The sequence below is a fragment of the Lithobates pipiens genome, unplaced genomic scaffold (assembly GCF_037356315.1).
Source record: "Lithobates pipiens isolate NorthernLeopardFrog02 unplaced genomic scaffold, aLitPip1_a1.2 Scaffold_10, whole genome shotgun sequence".
Classification (NCBI taxonomy): domain Eukaryota; kingdom Metazoa; phylum Chordata; class Amphibia; order Anura; family Ranidae; genus Lithobates; species Lithobates pipiens.
The window spans coordinates 112,854,663-112,872,830 of NW_027507686.1; the positions used below are offsets into that span (position 1 = coordinate 112,854,663).

Here is an 18,168-nt window from a genome sequence, read left to right on the forward strand (position 1 = left end):
GGGACCATCAGTTGTGTTGTGCAGGAGGTGGATACAGTACACAGCTGATAGTCCTACTGAATAGACTGTTAGGCTTTGTATTATGGCAAGAAAAAAGCAGCTAAGTAAAGAAAAATGAGTGGCCATCATTACTTTAAGAAATGAAGGTCAGTCAGTCCGAACAATTGGGAAAACTTTGAAAGTGTCCCCAAGTGCAGTGGCAAAAACCATCAAGCACTACAAAGAAACTGGCTCACATGACGACCGCCCCAGGAAAGGAAGACCAAGAGTCACCTCTGCTGCGGACGATAAGTTCATCCGAGTCACCAGCCTCAGAAATCGCAGGTTAACAGCAGCTCATATTAGAGAACAGGTCAATGCCACACAGAGTTCTAGCAGCAGACACATCTCTAGAACAACTGTTAAGAGGAGACTGTGTGAATCAGGCCTTCATAGTAAAATAGCTGCTAGGAAACCACTGCTGAGGACAGGCAACAAGCAGAAGAGACTTGTTTGGGCTAAAGAACACAAGGAATGGACATTAGACCAGTGGAAATCTGTGCTTTGGTCTGATGAGTACAAGTTTGAGATCTTTGGTTCCAACCACCATGTCTTTGTGCGATGCAGAAGAGGTTAACGGATGGACTCTACATGCCTGGTTCCCACCGTGAAGCATGGAGGAGGTGTGATGGTGTTAGGGTGCTTTGCTGGTGACACTGTTGGGGATTTATTCAAAATTGAAGGCATACTGAACCAGCATGGCTACCACAGCATCTTGCAGCGGCATGCTATTCAATCCGGTTTGCGTTTAGTTGGACCATCATTTATTTTTCAAATAGGACAATGAGCCCAAACACACCTCCAGGCTGTGTAAGGGCTATTTGACCAAGAAGGAGAGTGATGGGGTGCTGCGCCAGAGGACCTGGCCTCCACAGTCACCAGACCTGAACCCAATCGAGATGGTTTGGGGTGAGCTGGATAGCAGAGTGAAGGCAAAAGGGCCAACGAGTGCTAAGCATCTCTGGGAACTCCTTCAAGACTGTTGGAAAGCCATTTCAGGTGACTACCTCTTGAAGCTCATCATTAGAATGCCAAGAGTGTGCGGAGCAGTAATCAAAGCAAAAGGTGACTACTTTGAAGAACCTAGAATATAAGACATATTTTCAGTTGTTTCACACTTTTTTGTTCAGTATATAATTGGACGTGTGTTAATTCATAGTTTTGATGCCTTCAGTGTGAATCTACAATTTTCATAGTCATGAAAATAAAGAAAACTCTTTGAATGAGAAGGTGTGTCCAAACTTTTGGTCTGTACTGTATATATATGTATATATCTATATATATCTATATATATATATATATATATCTATATATATATATATATATATATATATATACACATATATATGCTCTCAAACTCTGGTAATACATTTTCTTACCCTTTAGATCTAGATTGCTGGCACCAGTAGAGTGCTGCGTAACTGTCCTTCCATCAATTCTCAAAGTATGTGCATTTCCGGGATCTCTGGAGACAGCAACACTATGCCACTGGTTATCATTTAAAGCTCTTTCCGAGTTGCCTTTCATCAAGGAAGGACCATTCCCAAGATCAAAGACATAGTGTATATACCTAGAGGTCAAATGCAGATAGAAACACAGTTAGTAATAAGAATGCATGTGATTTGTAGTTGATGCAAGTTGCTACTCTCTATTGAACTCACTGAGTTAGTTAAATCCATATAAAAATGAAAAACAATGAATGGCACCTTGTAAAATCAATGAACAAGCATAATGGAAGCTACCCCTTTAAAAGTAAACAGGTCACCAAATGCTGCGGGAAAACTATATTAAAGGATGCCTTAGGCTTTAGGAGAGATGCAGACTTCACACTATCCCTGTAGGACTAGCCGACTGATGCTGATTACACCTGGTTCCCAGATCGGCACTGTAACATGTGAGTGTAATCGCCATTTGTTGTTGTCATTTGCTTTTATCTATTAAAAATACTAAACTATGAGACCTCCCTCTGTCCCTTGTTGAGTTATTTTTCCCATCCTAGTTTCATCACGAAGGGCCAGTGGAGTGGAACGCTGCTGTCAGTGGAATCAATTGGTATTCCAGAAGCGGTGTTTGACCTTCCTGTAAAAAAGGGTCATAATTCTCTGGTGAGTGGCCACCCATCTCTTGAGCATTTGTGAAGAACTAGGAATCTGATTTGAGCATCACAGTTTGGTGTTGGGATTTATCATATATGGACTTTTAGCTTGCTATTTATTTGTATTTTTATTTTTGATTCACTGAAAATCACTAGCGTCTCATCCTTTAATATATTTTTCCTGCAGTAATATCCATATACTTCATATGTGACACTTAGATGCTTAAATGAAGTAGACAATTATAAAATATTGTTTAACTGATAAAGCATAATTATTATACAGAGACAGTACGGTATAATTGAATATGGTATTATGATATAAAATCATATATGAATTATTCGAATTAGATTTGTGACATATAGTATACATAATATTTATTGCATTTTATTTAGTAGTCACAAACATTTGATTGTTCTTTTCACTCCCTTATCCTGTATAGACTATTTTCATCTTATTAGAGTCACATAAACACAAACACATCCTCCATGTAAAAACATTCAGCACATGCAACTCCGTGTAGATACATGTGTTTTTTTTTTTTTACAAAACTAAGACCACTGTGCTGCTAAAGCAGGGTATACCGAGACTGAAAATCGGAACTGGTCGATTTTCAGTCCATGTATACTACTGTCTTTTCAATAGAAGCCAGTGATTTTAAAGTGATCATGTTGGAAAACCAGGATTTGATCAGTGATTTCAGACAATGGCTGTAAAAAAAAATGATCTGTGTATTCTGATGGGGTAGAGTATAAGTCCCCCTTGTCAGAAAACAATAGTGCAGCAGGGGAGGTCCCTCTAAATCACACACCATTTGTGTTGATATGGGGAACGGTCGGTATTGTTTTTCATGCAACCAACTTGTTGAACTAAAAAAAAAAAGCTGAACATGTATACCCAGCTTAAGTTAAAAAAAAGTCTCTAAGTGATATAAGTAGTTAGTATAATGCCTTCCCACAAAAGCAACAGTTTACATGCAGATTTCTTTAAAATTAAACACTGACAAAATTGTTACTGTTGTAGAAATGTTATTAAAATATATTTAATATGTACAGTATTTTCACAGTGTCTCCCAGTGTTAGTTCTACTTGCAGCACCCTCATAAGAGCGAACCGGAGTGAACCAGCACCAGTGAAGGATGATTGGCAGTGAAAAGCTTCCTGTGGATGTGGAGCCGCATTCACCCTGCAAGGGTATATCTGCCAGTAAGGGCCCCTGCATAATGCGCAGATTTGTGTGTTTGGTGGGGATATGTTCGCTCTGTGAAGACATTATTCATTTGATACCTATATACATTTTTGGAAGGATGTACGCTTGTGTCTTTCTTTGTGTCTGATCACCATGTAGCCATAGCGTGTCCCTGCAGATAGCCTCACGTCCATAGGAACGGTAGTATATTTCGGCTATACATTGTTCTCTGAACAATGCATAATAAGGATTCACATCAACATCATGGTAGAAGCGGGAATGTGTGTAAAGCACATATTTCAAGTACAAACAGGAAATTGTGCAGACTGGTCGGCACGGGCACGACCAGATACTTCCTTAGTCATTGTTCTTTTTGAATGTACACATGTGTTTTCATTGGATGAATTTTGTATAACACCTACTGTTTGAAGGAATATATGCTTGATTAGCTTAACTGAATAGTCACCAAGCCCATTTTGTTACCCCTGTTCAAAGTAAACAGAGCTCCCATTGTTACGCGGTACTGTTTGAGGAGCTTCCAATGTGAGAACAACTATTGTGTCTGTCTTACTTGGTAAGCAAGAGTGTGCTCAATTGCATTAGGACCTGAAAAGTGTGCTTATTAGCGCAAGCGAAGTTGATTGTACGAGCAGCGTAAATTAATTTCCACAACAGTATGGCGAGCCAGGATTTTTGAAGCCAACAGAACTTCCTTCCTAGCGGACCGAGAGAGAGGAAGTGGTTCCGGGGTCCAAGGAAACAAAACACCCGGCCATTGGTAAGACCAATTTTATTTCAGTTTTGGAAATTTTTGTTGTCCTGAGGCCAGGATTTTGTTTTCTCTGTCCACTGTGTCAGGTAAATTTTGCTTAGCAAAAGAACCGTTGTTTTTACTCTTTTAGCATAATGGCAGGGTTTTTGTGTTTTATGTTGTAACTTTAGCATTTTATGTTGGATATATTGGTTAGGGAAATAACCTACTTTTTAGTCCTCTATAGGCCCTAATCGATATAAAGTGTTTAGTCTGTTAAGTGTTCATTTTGTGTTTTAATTGTATAGTCAGTTGTTGTGGGGAGAAATTTTGGTTTTCTATGAAGAAATCTCGGTTTGTGCTGATTTTTACCTATTTTCAATCTACACCTCCTCCCTGGGTCAGATGATAGCCTCCCATGGCTTCCAATACCACCTCTACGGTGATGAAACCCAAATCTATTTACCTACCTCTCAGCTCACTCCCTGTCACCTCAAGTATCTCTAATTAACTTTTAGATATATCAGTCTGGATGGCACACCACTTCCTCAAACTCAATCTGTTCAAAACCGAATTTATAATTTTTCCTCCCCCCATATGCCCCTTCCCCTGATCTCTCTGTCAAAATTGATGGCACAACTATAAGACCATCCCCACATGCCAAGGTTCTAGGTTTAGTCCTGGACTCTGAACTCTCCTTTAAGCACCATGTCCAATCGCTGTCCAAATCCTGCCACCTCAACCTCCGCAACATCTCCAAAATATGCCCCTTTCTAACCAATGACACAACAAAGCTCTCAATTCACTCACTGGTCATCTCTTGCCTTGACTACTGCAACTCCCTTCTCATTGGCTTACCTCTACATAGTGTGGTACCCGACCAGTAGAAGGATGCAGGGTTCTCAACCAGGCAGGTTGAGGGGCTCCAGGGGAGTTGTTTATTTGTTCATTGTTTATTAAAAGTCCACTTTGGGACCTGAAGCCCAGGGATTTCATAGCGATCCTGGTGGGATAAAATCCCCAGTCCTGGGTCCGGGTTTTGAGATCCACCAGCATACTGACTGGTCAGGTGTGTGCTGGGCTATTTGTAGACACCTGACCATGGTTCTGGGGTCCACCCTCCTGAGGAGTCCAGGCAAGCAAGGGAGAAGTGTGCATGTCTGTCAGAGCAGACAGAGGGTCCAAGCTCGTGGGCTGGAACAGCAAGGAAGCTGGAAGAGTGCAGAGGTACAGAGTGTACAGGAGCTCCATTATAGAGCCGAGAGGGCTGAAGCATAAGCCTGAGCAGCAGTTCTGCTAAAGAGAGCCAGGTGGATTGGTATTTTCTGTTCAACTTACAGTGTTTTCTATGGAAATAATATCGACATATAGTATAAATCAACCCTTATCCTTCATGACATTACACTATATTGACAGCGCTAAAATAAAAATATTTTACAATCCAATATGCATAAAAAGTATATAAATACAGAAAAAAAGAGATGACAGTTTCTCAAGGAATAGAATTCACCAAAAGTTTTTTTTGAAAGTCCAAACACAGGTGTTTAAATGCCATCCATTGCAGTGTTCCCCAGGTGATGAAAAAGATAGTCCATCTCCCAGAGAAAGACACCAGTGCGTAGTAACTTCACACTAAGTGACACCCCTTATGGTAAAACACTTACCAGAACTTAAAGGGTTACAGGCACATCACAAAACACATTGGTTCCTCAGATTCCTTGTAATAATTCTTCCAATCAAACCAAATGCCAATACGGTTGTCAGCGCTAATAGTTTAAATTCGCTCTATCTTTGGTTCAATAGTACTCCATTCAGTATAGATTCACATGTAGGAAAAATAAAAATATTCCATAGTGCAAACCATTTTATTTATTTAAAATTCTCATGCGCTTAATAAAAACATACGTACACAATGTACAATCATCAGGTCATTAATCATGCGCAGAGCGATCAAGTTTGTCTCACTGCAGTCCTGAGATGCAAAGATAGCAATCGTTCTCAGCGTCCACGGTGGGTCCCGGGTAAAATTTCAAACCTTCTCCTCTGCGATGACGTACGGCTGCTTAGTCACGCCCATACGTGTTTTGTCACTACGTCTTCATCTGTGGGCGTGACCAAGCAGCGCAGCTCATACGTTTATGTACACGACCGGCGGCGCGCTGATAGGGGGACATGGCTCAAAGACACTCCTCCATCCAACCTCTCAGTTGATCAGCACCGCCTACCTTCAATAGTAAAATTCATATGTTTGTATACAGGCCCGGCGGCGTGCTGATAAGGGGACAAGATACAGAAGCACTCCTCCGTCCAACATCCCAATTAATCAGCGCCGCCTAACCTCAATAGTAAACACTCACTACAGGAATGACAAGATACGCTGTTACCAAGACACTGAGACTCACAGAGTACTGACCCTCGTCAGATAACATGATCCTCAGTGTCCTGCTGGAGCGTTCAGTGTAAACAAAAAACAGATACTAAGATCATCCACTGTAAGATAGTCATATATCTATGATACCCATTGTCATTCCCGCTCACAGAGCATTGATTAATAATTTGTCCTGCCCACAATTAAAAATCAATAACTAATCCAGATAAAAAAGCTGGCAACAATATATATCTGATGATTCAGAATAATACATCAAACCTATAATAAACCGCTTCAATTAGAAATGACAGCAATTTAGCATTTACATTACATGAAGTATTTACAAAAAACATTGCTATTAGTACAGAGACTAATATACAAATATTATAAATAATAGAACAATAAAATAAAATACAGTAAAATACAAAAAGCAGGGGGAAATATATTCCTAATCCCCTATCTATCAAAACCTCTCAAGATTTGTCACTGAAAATCAGTGATAGTTGTTTTCCACAAATATCACTGAAAACAGTATTATATTTACTACCGAAAGAATCAATACCAATCATCCCTCAGTAATGATTCTAATAAATTACTCTTAATAAGAAAATCCTCCAAACCAAAAAAATATATGATGAAATAAGAATGAGAAAAATGAAAAAATAATTATTAATAATTATAATTAAAATATTATTTTTAGTATCCAGCCCTCTCTTAGGGAATTTTAGGGTCATTTGTTTTGACAAGGGAGTTCTATTGGGGTTCTAGTGGGGTTATTGTTGTTTTCCATTTATTTTTAATTTTTGGCTTTTGTTCATTTATTTTTATTTTATTTTTACATTTACTTTGATATTTATTTTCATTTTTTATTTTTATTTCCATTTTTATTTTTAATTTTATTTATTTTTAATTTTATTTATTTTTAATTTTAATTTTTATTTATTTTTATTTTTATTTTAAATTTTATTTTATTTTAATATTTATTTTTCATTTTTATTCTTATTTTATTTTTATTTTATTTTTATTATTTTTTCATTTTTCTCATTCTTATTTCATCATATATTTTTTTTGGTTTGGAGGATTTTCTTATTAAGAGTAATTTATTAGAATAATTACTGAGGGATAATTGGTATTAATTATTTCGGTAGTAAATATAATACTGTTTTCAGTGATATTTGTGGAAAACAACTATCACTGATTTTCAGTGACAAATCTTGAGAGGTTTTGATAGGTAGGGGATTAGGAATATATTTCCCCCTGCTTTTTGTATTTTACTGTATTTTATTTTATTGTTCTATTATTTATAATATTTGTATATTAGTCTCTGTACTAATAGCAATGTTTTTTGTAAATACTTCATGTAATGTAAATGCTAAATTGCTGTCATTTCTAATTGAAGCAGTTTATTATAGGGCCTGTATACAAACATATGAATTTTACTATTGAAGGTAGGCGGTGCTGATCAACTGAGAGGTTGGATGGAGGAGTGTCTTTGAGCCATGTCCCCCTATCAGCGCGCCGCCGGTCGTGTACATAAACGTATGAGCTGCGCTGCTTGGTCACGCCCACAGACGAAGACGTAGTGACAAAACACGTATGGGCGTGACTAAGCAGCCGTACATCATCGCAGAGAAGAAGGTTTGAAATTTTACCCGGGACCCACCGTGGACGCTGAGAACGATTGCTATCTTTGCATCTCAGGACTGCGGTGAGACAAACCTGATCGCTCTGCGCATGATTAATGACCTGATGATTGTACATTGTGTACGTATGTTTTTATTAAGCGCATGAGAATTTTAAATAAATAAAATGGTTTGCACTATGGAATATTTTTATTTTTCCTACATGTGAATCTATACTGAATGGAGTACTATTGAACCAAAGATAGAGCGAATTTAAACTATTAGCGCTGACAACCGTATTGGCATTTGGTTTGATTGGAAGAATTATTACAAGGAATCTGAGGAACCAATGTGTTTTGTGATGTGCCTGTAACCCTTTAAGTTCTGGTAAGTGTTTTACCATAAGGGGTGTCACTTAGTGTGAAGTTACTACGCACTGGTGTCTTTCACTGGGAGATGGACTATCATCTTTTTCATCACCTGGGGAATACTGCAATGGATGGCATTTAAACACCTGTGTTTGGACTTTCAAAAAAAAACTTTTTTGTGCATTCTATTCCTTGAGAAACTGTCATCTCTTTTTTTCTGTATTTATATACTTTTTATGCATATTGGATTGTAAAATAATTTTATTTTAGCGCTGTCAATATAGTCATGAAGGATAAGTGTTGATTTATACTATATGTCGATATTATTGGTAATTTAATTAATGATAGCAGCTGTTAATTGGATGAGATTTTGAGAACTTGCTTTCCTTTTGGGCGCTGGGATCAGTGAGGAATAGTTCATATTGTTCAGTGATATTAGTATTGTTTTCTATGGAAAGCTGATACCCCTGTGTGGGCAACCCTTCTGTTATTGGACTTGTTTTCTTTTTCATTTAATAAAAGTGGGCCAACAAGCCATTAAATGGCATGATTGCCGTGGACTCTGCTCACTGGTAAGCTCTACCCTTAAGCTAAAACAACCTCCGATGTTACAAGTGGTGCTCGGATGCGTACATAACTGAAGATCCTCACATATACCAGTGAGCTATTGCCAGAAACTGCCTGTGCTCTGCAGTGTGTGCAGCAGGTGGTGTACCTGGAAGGGAGAGGCCCCTTAAAGAGACAGTGCTCCTGTTGTTGTTGTCCACCAGTGTTTGAATCGGCAGTGGATTGGTGCAAGGGGCACCTGGCAGGAATGGACCAAGCTAAAGTGGAAGGCAAACCAACCTTCATTACAAAGAGAGAGCTGCCGGATGTCCATACCTGGGAGAGGGGTGTTGTTGCCCCTGGAAACGCTGTTGTAGTTAAACCAGCAGCTGTTGCAAAAAGTGTGAAAGTGACACAGCTTGAGACAGGTTCCAGCAGAGGGAAGCCTGTGTTATATGCCAGAAGAGATGCTGACCAAAGGCCAGGACTGAGAGTGGTGGCCCATAGCAACACAGAGGAGGCCAGTCGGGCTGTCTGTGGACCATGGGGTATGCCTGCCAAGGGTCAAGGCAAGTGGCTTCCGGAGGAGCCAAAACAGCATGTTCGAGAGATCCAGCAAAGCTCTGTTGGGAGAGTGCGATCTCCCATGGCAATGAGAGTGGAAGTTTTGCCTGGAGGGAGGAGCTGCCGGGGAGATTTGGCTCAATGCCCCCACAAAGAGGCCTGTACGTTTTTGCCAGCTGGGAGTCACCTGGGGAAAAAGTCGTCCAGTACCATGCCTGGAATGTGGCCAGCTGGGTTATGGTATGTTTTCTTGCCCTAGATTATGGAATATGACTGGAGATACTATTGCTGAGAAAAGGTTTTCATTTGCAGGCTCAGATTCCTGTAAAAATATGTTTGCAGTCACCTCTAGCAACAAGAAGGAATTTCCTTTTGTGTCGGCAGAGGGTGTTGAACAGTGGGAGATACCTGCTGTAATTTCATCCTATGGCCACCAGGGGGAGTTGGCCAGTAAAAATGCAGCAGAGGACTGGTTCTTGAGACGCCATACTCAAATGAAGATGGTGACCCCAACTACTGCGGTGGGTAAGACTGTTACTGGTAAATGCAAGAAGGAGACTGATTATATGGCCGTGCACACTGGAGTGGAGGTGACCCCGAATGGGAAATCCACTGCCGTGTGGAAAATGACTTGCCTCGCTGCAGTGCACTGTCCAGTGGGGAGGCAAGTGGTGAACTTGACTATGACAATGTGATGGATAAAACTGCTAATATTGTGTTAGCTAAAGTTGGTGTTCCAGTTGCTAATGGGCTAGTGCAGCTCATTAGAGGTAAAAACATTGCTATGAATGCGGTTAAAGATGTGCTATCTCCCCTAGCAACAGTGACGAAGGCCACAGAGGTGTCCCTATAAACCCCCCGGGAGCTCTGCGTTTTGGAGCCGGAGGTTGCCTGGGACAGCTATGGTGCCACTCTGAGGGATAAGAGGGTACCTGGACCTGGCTATAACAGGATGTTAAATGCTAAAACTGAAATGTTTGAAAACACTCATGGTGGAAATGGGTTATTGCAGTCTGGCTGTGACAGGTATAAGCGTTTATGCATTTAATGAAGAACCACCAGAGCAAGGTGGTGAGAGTTTGGCAATGCAGCCTACTCTGGTTAAAAATGTGTTACAACAGTCTGGTTTGAACAAAAGTGACATGTGCAATGTGTCTGTTGCTGAGCCACTCTGTCCCTCTGGGTGCGCAGAGATATGAGACTGGGACAGGTGGGCAAAAAGCCTGTTGGCTTTGTTGGAAAAGGCCTCTGTTGGTAAGAGTGTAGCAGACATGACTTCTAGACATGGGCGCCGTCAATAAATTTGTTTTGTTCTGTTCCGTTACAGTTCGTATTAAAATTAATTCGTACTTCGTATTTCGTGTCCGAAATTCCGTTTCGTACGAAATACGAATTGTCGTTAGGTTCGTTAATTTGTATGAACGTTCGTTACGATGAATTTAAAGGCAAAAATATACCTCAATATGACAGTCGATGCTGATGGAAGTTTGGTTTTGATCCGAAATACGAAATTCCATTGAAGAATTTCCTATCCGAAATACGAATTTTCATTAGATGAGAAAGAGAGAAGCAGATTGTCTGCCATGCACCGCTGGTCCAGTTTTCGCCTGCTCCTCCTGGGGCTGCTTATTATGAGGGGCTCCCACCATCCCTGTGCTATGCTGACTTCCTCCTGGGGCTGCTTATTATGAGGGGCTCCCACCATCCCTGTGCTATGATGACTTCCTCCTGGGGCTGCTTATTATGAGGGGCTCCCACCATCCCTGTGCTATGCTGACTTCCTCCTGGGGCTGCTTATTATGAGGGGCTTCCACCATCCCTGTGCTGTGCTGACTTCCTCCTGGGGCTGTACCTCTGCTGTGCATATTATGAGGGGCTCCCACCATCCCTGTGCTATGCCGACTTCCTCCTGGGGCTGCTTACTATGAGGGGCTCCCACCATCCCTGTTCTATGCTGACTTCCTCCTGGGGCTGCTTATTATGAGGGGCTCCCACCATCCCTGTGCTGTGCTGACTTCCTCCTGGGGCTGTACCCCTGCTGTGCTCAGTATGTCAGTACAGCACAGGAATGGTGGAAACCCCTCATAATGAGCACAGCAGAGGTACAGCCCCAGGAGGAAGTCAGCACAGCACAGGGATGGTGGGAGCCCCTCATAATAAGCAGCCCCAGGAGGAAGTCAGTATAGAACAGGGATGGTGGGAGCCCCTCATAATAAGCAGCCCCAGGAGGAAGTCAGTATAGAACAGGGATGGTGGGAGCCCCTCATAGTAAGCAGCCCCAGGAGGAAGTCAGCATAGCACAGGGATGGTGGGAGCCCCTCATAATATGCACAGCAGAGGTACAGCTCCAGGAGGAAGTCAGCACAGCACAGGGATGGTGGGAGCCCCTCATAATAAGCAGCCCCAGGAGGAAGTCAGGACAGCACAGGGATGGTGGGAGCCCCTCATAATATGCACAGCAGAGGTACAGCCCCAGGAGGAAGTCAGCACAGCACAGGGATGGTCGGAGCCCTTTATAATAAGCAGCCCCAGGAGGAAGTCAGCATAGCACAGGGATGGTGGGAGCCCCTCATAATAAGCAGCCCCAGGAGGAAGTCAGCATAGCACAGGGATGGTGGGAGCCCCTCATAGTAAGCAGCCCCAGGAGGAAGTCAGCATAGCACAGGGATGGTGGGAGCCCCTCATAGTAAGCAGTGCCAGGAGGAAGTCAGCATAACACAGGGATGGTGGGAGCCCCTCATAGTAAGCAGCCCCAGGAGGAAGTCAGCATAGCACAGGGATGGTGGGAGCCCCTCATAGTAAGCAGCCCAAGGAGGAAGTCAGCATAGCACAGGGATGGTGGGAGCCCCTCATAATGAGCACAGTAGAGGTACAGCCCCAGGAGGAAGTCAGCATAGTACAGGGATGGTGGGAGCCCCTCATAATAAGCATAATGACTAAGTCGTCGATGCGACGACAACTGATCCGAAAAATGACATTCGTAAACAAAAGTTTGTATTGCGTACAGAATTCGGACGCATGGCAATTCGTATTTCAGATCCTTCCGAACGTACGCATTTTGGGAAATTCGTACGAATTTGAGATTCGTACGAAACTAATCGCACATGTCTAATGACTTCTGTGGTGCCAGATGAAGGACCTGCAGAGCAACTTATATGCAAGGGTGCACTTGCTACTGCAGATGTTGCTCACAAGATGGAAATGTCAAGTAACGCCGAATGCACAGAAGAGGTCATGTCTGTGATCCACAAAGGGCCTAATGATGTGGTAATGGTTGATGCCATGCCAAATGAGCTAGGGTTGGTGGAAGTGTCAGATGGCACAGCAATAAATTAAGTGATTGTAGTCACAGGTCCAAATGTTTTATGTGATGGCGGTCAGGGGTCAGGACAATTGCTGGCAGAGGATCTCATGCCAGTGGAGTTGGTGTATAGTGAAGCTGCTGTAGATGACCACTCCGCTGGGTGCAGTTCTTCTCCAGACACTGCCCTGCTGAACATGGGGGAAATGGAATATGACAAATGCATTTATATTTCTAACCCTGATGAAAAATGCACCACATTGGCAATTTTTGATGGTTTGGTTACCATGGGTGACAATAAAAATAATGGCAGACCCGATGGTCAAGATGATGCGCTTGCCGCTAATCCTAAAAAATGTGTGGAGATAAATGGTGTGACTGACTTAGAAGAGGCAACAGATACAGCAGAATTAGCCCCCCTACAGGTTTGGGAGGGTAATTCTGGAGAAGATTTCCTGGGGTTTGAGGAATTTCTAAGATCTGAGAAGGATCAGGGTAAACAATGGTCAGAGGGAAATGGCGAGCGCACAGCAGAGACATTTTCCTTGACCCACAAAACTGAGGTTGACGTGGAGTGTCAAAGTGACGTTGTCACTGGTAATGTTCTGGAGCAGTTCACTGATGCTGAGCCTGAGAAGTTATGTATGAGTCCAGCACCTGGCAGCGCTATGGCGGAGCACCAGGCTGTGTGTACCTCCAGCTGGGAGGAGGTTCCATTAACCGTTGCAACTTTTCAAGTCTCATCAAGTGAGTCTCTGTGCATTCCCAGTGTCATGAGAGTCCCCAGGAAGGACTTAGGTCTGGAGTCAAGGGCCTGGTTTATAACCAACGCATTAAAATAGATGCTTTAACTTTGGGATCTACAGCCAATCTATAATAGTGTGTCTCCTCCACAGTCTGATGGTCTGGAACTGCGGAATACCACTAGGTGGAGCACTGAATGGCAGGCTGCACAGAACAAAGAACAGGACAAGAATGGTGCTGTTCCTGAATTTGTTATTTTTGTTAAAGGTTGCTACTGCGTATGCTGCTGGATTATGCCCAGAAGAAATAATAATTGAGAGAGACTTTGGAGAAATGGAAAATAAGCCTAAAATGTCTGTGGTTTCACCTCCTAACAGCCAGATGGGAAGCATTTCTTCTGCTATAGTCCAGGGTGGTGCTAGTCAGTTGTTGGTGAAGGGAGCGTATGCTGCACCAGTGGAAAAAAAACACATGAGTTGGAAGGGCCAAGTGTGGACCAGAAAACAGCAGAAATCTGGGCTCAGATAGAGGTGGCTAAAGGAACTTGGGTCCCCAGTCCCATAGTAGGTTCATGTGACAAACCTGATAAGGTTCCTGAGACAGGGAATTGGATAAGAAATGCAATAAAAGTTGTATGTGGATCCGGCTGCTTGGCAGGTGGTAGGATGGCTGTCTGCAGAGTGGGTGACACCTGAGGAGGTAGAATCTGAACTATTCTGATTTTGGGCTGAATTTCTGCATTTCGTGAAATTAATTAATCTTTTTGCGGGTGAAAATAGTCTGTTTTGTGCTGAATTTGATCTGCAGTAGAATCATTTCAGTTTTTACGTTTAATTTTAGTTGTTTTGTGGAATTTTTTGCTGTAAGACAGTCGACATTATGTGGGTAAATGGTAGGTGGCATCCTTATTGTTGTTGTAACATCTAGGTACAGATAGAAAGAAGCCACATTTTTAATTTTTGAATAGCGGAGGATTTCATTGTGTAGTTGTCTGGTGAACACGTTTATAGGGCTGTTTAACTTGAGACCGTTAAGGCCGTGAAAAATAACTGTTGCACATTTGTATTAACATATAATCGTGAGGAGTCTGCCAAAAGCGATTCAAATCACATGGGCAATGGGCAGTCCATGGTGGGGGGGGGGGAGCAGGCCTCCCAGTCAGACAACTGCATAGAACATACAATCTAGGCCATTAGACCCCTTAGAAGTTGGGATACATGGTCAGAGGGAACAGCATGGTGTATCCCTTTGGAAGGTACTTTTGATGTGTGGAGGGGGGAAAAACTCATCACTAAGTTCAGAACAAGACTCTAGACTCAAAAGACCTTGGACATACCTCAGGTATGGCTTCAGAAATCTGTAATGATAAGGTTTACTTATTCTGCAGAAACCTTGCAAGAAGATCTTCACAAATTAATGGGATGGGCAACTAAATGGAAAATGAGGTTTAATGTAGAAAAATGTAAAATAATGCATTTGGGTGGCAAAAAATATGACTGCAATCTACTCACTAGGGGAGAACTTCTGGGGGAATCTAGGATGGAAAAGGATCTGGGGGTCCTAGTAGATGACAGGCTCAGCAATGACATGCAATGCCAAGCTGCTGCAAGCAAAGCAAACAGAATATTGGCATGCATTAAAAAGGGGAGATAAAATAATAATTCTCTTACTCTACAAGACTCTGGTCTTGAGTATGCTGTCCAGTTCTGGGCACCAGTCCTCAGGAAGGATGTGCTGGAATGGGAGAGAGTCCAGAGAAGGGCAACAAAACTAATAAACGGACTGGAGGACCTTAGTTATGAGGAAAGGTTACGAGCACTGAACTTGTTCTCTCTGGAGAGGAGACGCTTGAGAGTGGATATGATTTCAATGTACAAATACTGTATTGGTGACCCCACAATAGGGATAAAACTTTTCCATGAAATGGAATTTAATAAGACACACGGTCATTTACTAAACTTAGAAGAAAAGAGGTTTAAACTTAAACTGTGTAGAGGGTTCTTTACTGTAATGCCACGTACACACAATCGGAATTCTCGTCGGAAAAAGCTCTGATGGTTTTCCCAATGGAATTCCAATGGAATTGGGCTCAAGCTGTCTTGCCTACACACGGTCACATCAAATTCCGAACGTTTATAATGCGGTGATGTACAACACGTACGACGTGACTAGAAAAAGCAAGTTCAATAGCCAGTAGCCAATAGCTTTTGTCTTGTAGTTGAATCTGAGCATGCGTGATTTTTGGCTTGTCGGAATTGCATACACACGATCGGAATTACCGACAGAAAGTTTGAAAACATGCTATCAATTTTTGGCTGGCGGAAATTCGGACAGCTAAATTCCGATGGAGCATACACGCGGTCGCATTTTCTGATGAAAAGCTCTCATCTGTCTTTTTCTGGCCGGAATTCCAATCGTGTGTACGCGGCATTAGATTGGTTAGGATGTGGAATTCTCTTCCACAGGCAGTGGTTTCAGCGGGGAACATCGATAGTTTAAAAAAACTATTAGATAAGCACCTGAATGACCAAAATATACAGGGTTATGCAATGTCATACTGGAATAAAATCACACAAATAGGTTGGACTTGATGGACTTGTGTCTTTTTTCAACCTCGCCTGTAACTATGTGTAGTACATGTTTGTCTGGTTAAAATTCTTCGGCATTAATTAGGATTTAGCTATTGCTCAGGTGGAAAATAAATTCCAAACTCTTTTGTAGTGTATATCATTTTAGCCCGCCGGTAAGAATGTTGCTGGCTAAAGAATAAGCTATTTTTGTTTTTGCTAAAGGCTCGTACACACGATCAGACTTTTTGACAACAAACATGCAAATTAGCTGTTTTGGAGCAACATCCGACCATGTGTACGCGCCATCAGACAAACTTTTTCGGTTTTCATCTGACTTTTGTTGGCTGTGCGAATGGACAAACTTTCTGGCAACATAAGTCCGATGGAGCAAAGTCTGATCGTGGGTTTTCATCTGACTTTTGTTGGCTGTGCTAATGGACAAACTTTCTGGCAACATAAGTCCGATGGAGCAAAGTCTGATCGTGGGTTTTCATCTGACTTTTGTTGGCTGTGCTAATGGACAAACTTTCTGGCAACATAAGTCCGATGGAGCAAAGTCTGATCGTGTGTACAGAAAACCATAGGACTTTTGTACAAAGTAACAAACGGGCATGCTCAGAACCAATGCAAATGATCAGACAACAATACAGAAGTTGACCAAAGGTGGCGGTAAAGAGCAGAAAAACCACATGTTTTGGTGAAAGTTGGCTGAAAAAGTCCTGCCGTGTGTATGCAATACAAAATCTCGGCCGATGCCTTTTGTACAAAAATCCACAGGAAAGTTTGTACAAAGTCCGATCATGTGTATGAGGCTTTAGAGTTGCCATTGACATGATAATGTCAAGGGAGGAGATTGCTAGCAGCCCCTCTATAGGCGCAGAGAAAAGTAACAAAAAGAAAAGGAAACCTGTTTTTCAACATTGTGTGGGTGGCTCGTGCAGTGTTTTAGTGCTGCTCTTGTGTTTTTTCTTTAGTATTTTTTTTCTTTTGTTATGTCAAAGTGGCAACATATTTTATTGGGTTTAACAGACTGCATGCTTCTTGCTATTCCTGATCAAGGTAGAAGAGTAAAAGGATGAAAGCAGCATTACATCTGGTTTTTGTTTTGTCTGGTTTTTCAAGTAGCATGGTAACTATGGAATATCTCCCTTGCATATCTAAATGTTTGTCTTATGTCTAATGTCGTGTACACACGAGTGGAATGTTCAACAGAAAAAGTCCAACGGAAGCTTTTCATTGTATATTCCAATTGTGTGTATGCCTTATCTGACTTTTCTTTTTTTTTTTTTTTACAAAAATTCTGGTGGGCCTAGAAATAAAACATGTTTTAAATTTTATGGAAAAAAAAGAACATGTTTTAAATATTTCCAAAGGAACCAATTCCTATCGTGAAAACCGTTCGTTCTGTATGCTGTTCCGACGGACCAAAAATGATGCATGCTCTGAAGAAAGCATGAGAGGAAGCTAGCACATTCCTCACACTGCTAATTCTGTAATCTGCAATACTCTGCCATACCCCGCAATAATCTGCCATACCCTGCAATAATCTGCCATACCCAGCAATACCCTGCCATACCCAGCAATACCAGCCATACTCGGTGGTACCCTGCAATACCCAGCCATACTCGGTGGTACCCTGCAATACCCAGCCATACTCTGCAATACTCTGTGATAACCAGCCATACTCGCCCATGCTCAGCCATACTCGGCTGTACTCGGCCTCTGTATGTGGCCAGGCTGTGGAAGTCTTACACATGTGAGTGGGGTGTCATTTTTGGTATGTACATTTAAGGCCAAGGCTCTCCAAAACTGAGCAGTAAATTGAACTCCTCTGTCAGAGACGATATGTCAAGGCAAATCCTTCTCTATAGAACAATGGGCCATTATGATTAACAATTTACGAAAATGCACCAAGACAGCTTCCATTAGAGAATTGGCTATTAAACTACAGTATAGATGGTACCTCACCCCAGACAGAATCAACTCGTTCTATCCATCAACTTCTCCTCTATGC

The 18,168-nt window shown here is 42.0% G+C and overlaps 1 protein-coding gene across 30 annotated transcripts in view; it reads right to left on the reverse strand.

The window, feature by feature from the left end:
• The window catches only part of LOC143934091 (neurexin-2-like), a 3,463,823-nt gene that overhangs the window by 1,305,308 nt on the left and 2,140,347 nt on the right, over positions 1–18,168 (reverse strand). For all 30 annotated transcript variants that reach the window (XM_077457482.1, XM_077457436.1, XM_077457661.1 and 27 more), the window contains one exon: positions 1,419–1,609. In XM_077457482.1, coding sequence (XP_077313608.1) covers positions 1,419–1,609 — 191 coding nt within the window. The remainder of the gene's footprint in view (positions 1–1,418; positions 1,610–18,168) is intronic.